Source organism: Mercenaria mercenaria, unplaced genomic scaffold, assembly GCF_021730395.1.
Source record: "Mercenaria mercenaria strain notata unplaced genomic scaffold, MADL_Memer_1 contig_68, whole genome shotgun sequence".
Taxonomy (NCBI): domain Eukaryota; kingdom Metazoa; phylum Mollusca; class Bivalvia; order Venerida; family Veneridae; genus Mercenaria; species Mercenaria mercenaria.
In genome coordinates this window covers 210-3,059 of record NW_026463570.1, presented here as the reverse complement: position 1 = coordinate 3,059, position 2,850 = coordinate 210, and the positions used below count along the sequence as shown (strand labels likewise).

General features: G+C 35.0%; 1 protein-coding gene across 1 annotated transcript; it reads left to right on the top strand.

Annotated features, from left to right (window-relative positions):
• Positions 1-422: 422 nt before the first annotated feature.
• On the top strand, positions 423-2,581 carry LOC128554715 (uncharacterized; the record flags this gene model as incomplete). Its single annotated transcript, XM_053536028.1, has 2 exons — positions 423-598; positions 2,406-2,581. Coding segments are annotated over 2 exons (352 nt in total), but the record flags the coding sequence as incomplete, so codon positions are not given.
• Between the last annotated feature and the right edge of the window lie 269 nt (positions 2,582-2,850).

Genomic DNA, 2,850 nt, shown 5'->3' with positions numbered 1-2,850 from the left:
ATTCATTTAGAATGGCAAAATATAAGTTCACCATGCCGTGTATGCTAGAATGGTGTATGCTAGAATGGTTGAGAGTGGTTCAATTAGCTAACTTTCATCAGATCAAGGATTTTGTCATTTTAACAGATATTCTGTAAATATACTCAGCGTCACTGAAAAGTTACCACCCAAAAATCGCATTGGACTGTGTTAAAAGCATAACACAACTACATTTTTGACGCAACTGAGATGTCACTGGTGTAAAGATTTGTCAAATTTGATTAACTCCATTTGAGGCACGGGCTGCAACTGCAAAATGACTTTTTCCAGCAATGTCGACATGTGCAAAAATTCTATCGCAAATCATTCATCGCGCTTGAAAGTTGATAGAAAGGTATCAGTTTTGCTCTAATGATTGTCTCCATGTTATTGTATATATTCAGACTATTCGTGAAGTGATGCTGTCACCAACAAAGAGCCGTTGGGGAGTAATGAAGAATGGACAGTTTGAAGAGAAAACCAACTTTGCACTAAAGCTCAAATACAGTGTAGCAACATCACTTCCATCTGGACCGGGCTATGTTGTAGATGTTGTTCGATCGGCAGACAAGAAAACAGGGTGAGTTAAAGCATATTTATGTAGAAAATGAGAGTTGCAGAGGGAGTTAAAGAAGTAGCAATACAATGTTATGACATAATCATATCTACATGTCAATAGAACTTTTCTGAAATCACATAAAAATTTGTTACAGATATGGCCCATTTGCAACCTATCTACATTCAAAACATTGCTAAATACGATGAGGGCCACAGTGTTGATTATTACAAGCTTGCCTTTGGTGAAAACTTGAAGGTTAACCAGTACTGTTTGAAGTTGCAGTAAAGTCTGTTCCATCACTATCTGCATTAAAAGTCACCGGAAGCCTATAACAATAAATGAAAATCATGAAACATGAGCACAGAGCTGCATAACTATATAGGGCTGATTGCCAGAGACATTAATTGATTACATTACAATTTTTTTGTTATTTTCTGATTTTCTGACATTGGATTATTTTACACTACATTTCTCCTAGTAATTGATTACATTTCTCCTAATCAATCTGTCATGCTTTAAAATATGTGCAAGATTGTTTTCTAAGACCAAAATGTTAGCAAAGCATTGATAGTTGGAGCATTTAGTTATGAAACTTGTTAACCCTTCCCTAGCTATATTTCTAAAATGAACTGCTCCATCTTTCAATGTGGACAATACCATTTATAGTGCATAGGGGTTTTCATAACAAATTTACTGACTGAATAGCAAACAGTGCAGACTGTACGGATAGTTAGGCTGACTTTGATCTGCACGGGTCAGAAAGGCTGACACAGTTGTAGCAAGGGAAGGGTTAAAATATTACTTGTAAAATAAAGATTTTACAATTTGTTAAGCTTCACATGCAAAGTGAAAAAAAAAACAGAAAAAAAAGTCAGTTTTATTGTGATCAGCAGCAGTATAAAATAAACTAATGCCAAACTATTCTATTTGCTTAAGTCCGCAATCATAAAGTAATCAAAAGTATGCATGATAACATTCAAATTTGGACTTTGCAGTTGAATAAATTACATTACATGTGATCATATGGGCAGCATTTATACTCCCACAAAACAAAGTTTGGGGTTATATAGGAGTGAGCTTGTCGGTCCATCGGTCATTGGTCTGTTGGTTGTCATGGTTCCCAGACAATAACTCAAGAAAGGCTTTGAAAAATTTTGGTACACATGTGTAACATTGTAACGTTCAGGTCAAGTTTGACTTTGGATAGAATCCATCAATTTTTTATGGCTCCTTTTCAACTGAAAATTTGCAAAGAAAAAAAACAGGGTTCAGGAGTCATAAAAGGCTTGACAGATTTGATTAGTTTTGGTACACATCTGAATTGTTAGTTCAGGTCAAGTTCTACTTTAGATACAATCTATCAATTTAGACGTAGTTATATCCACTTTTCAACATAGATTTTGCACATATAAAGTCGAACCTGAGTTAAGGACCACCTCTTAACAGAGACCACCTGGCTCTAAAGACCACATGTTTTGTACCCATTTTAATATTTACAGTGTATTTTAACCTGTGAATAAAGACCACCTCCCAATAAAGACCACATTTTGGCTCTCCCAAGGGTGGTCTTTATAGACAGGTTTGACTGTATATGAATTTGTTGACAAATTGAAGTAATTTCCTCTTATAGCTGCCATACTTCTGTGACAAGGCCATATTGTGGGGGTAATATTAGTCACTCTTGTGACAATTCTAGTTAAATCTATTTGAATAACCACAGTATAAATGATTATAATTACTATATTCAATAGACAAACTCAAAGATGTGGGCCAAAGTGACAGTTACTTTTTTCACCTAACATTCAGAATGTAATGGTTTCAATTTCAGGACCGCCTTTTTCCTGTGCAGCCAGCCACAGAAAGATGTTCATCACTTTGTCCATGCAATCCAGACATCTTTCAAGGTGGACAACAAGCCAGAAGATGGGGGTTTCTTTTCAACCCTAACCAAGAATGAACTGTTACGTTTGGTGACAGATTTAGACAAGGAGCTAAGAGAAAATGGTAAGTAATTGAGACTGTTGTTTATGCAGCTTCACAAGCAATATCGCCAGCATACACTCAACTACATATTAATTATAATAAACTAAAATTGTGACATCATAAAAACTGGAGACAACCTTAGTTGGACTTTAGACCAAATATAATTCTGTTTCAAACATTGAGCTGCGAATGCACTTTTAGCATATTTGAATATATATAATAGTAAAAATTGCATAGAACTAGTATTTCATGGCTCAATTTACAAACTTTAATAATAATTAAAATCGCAC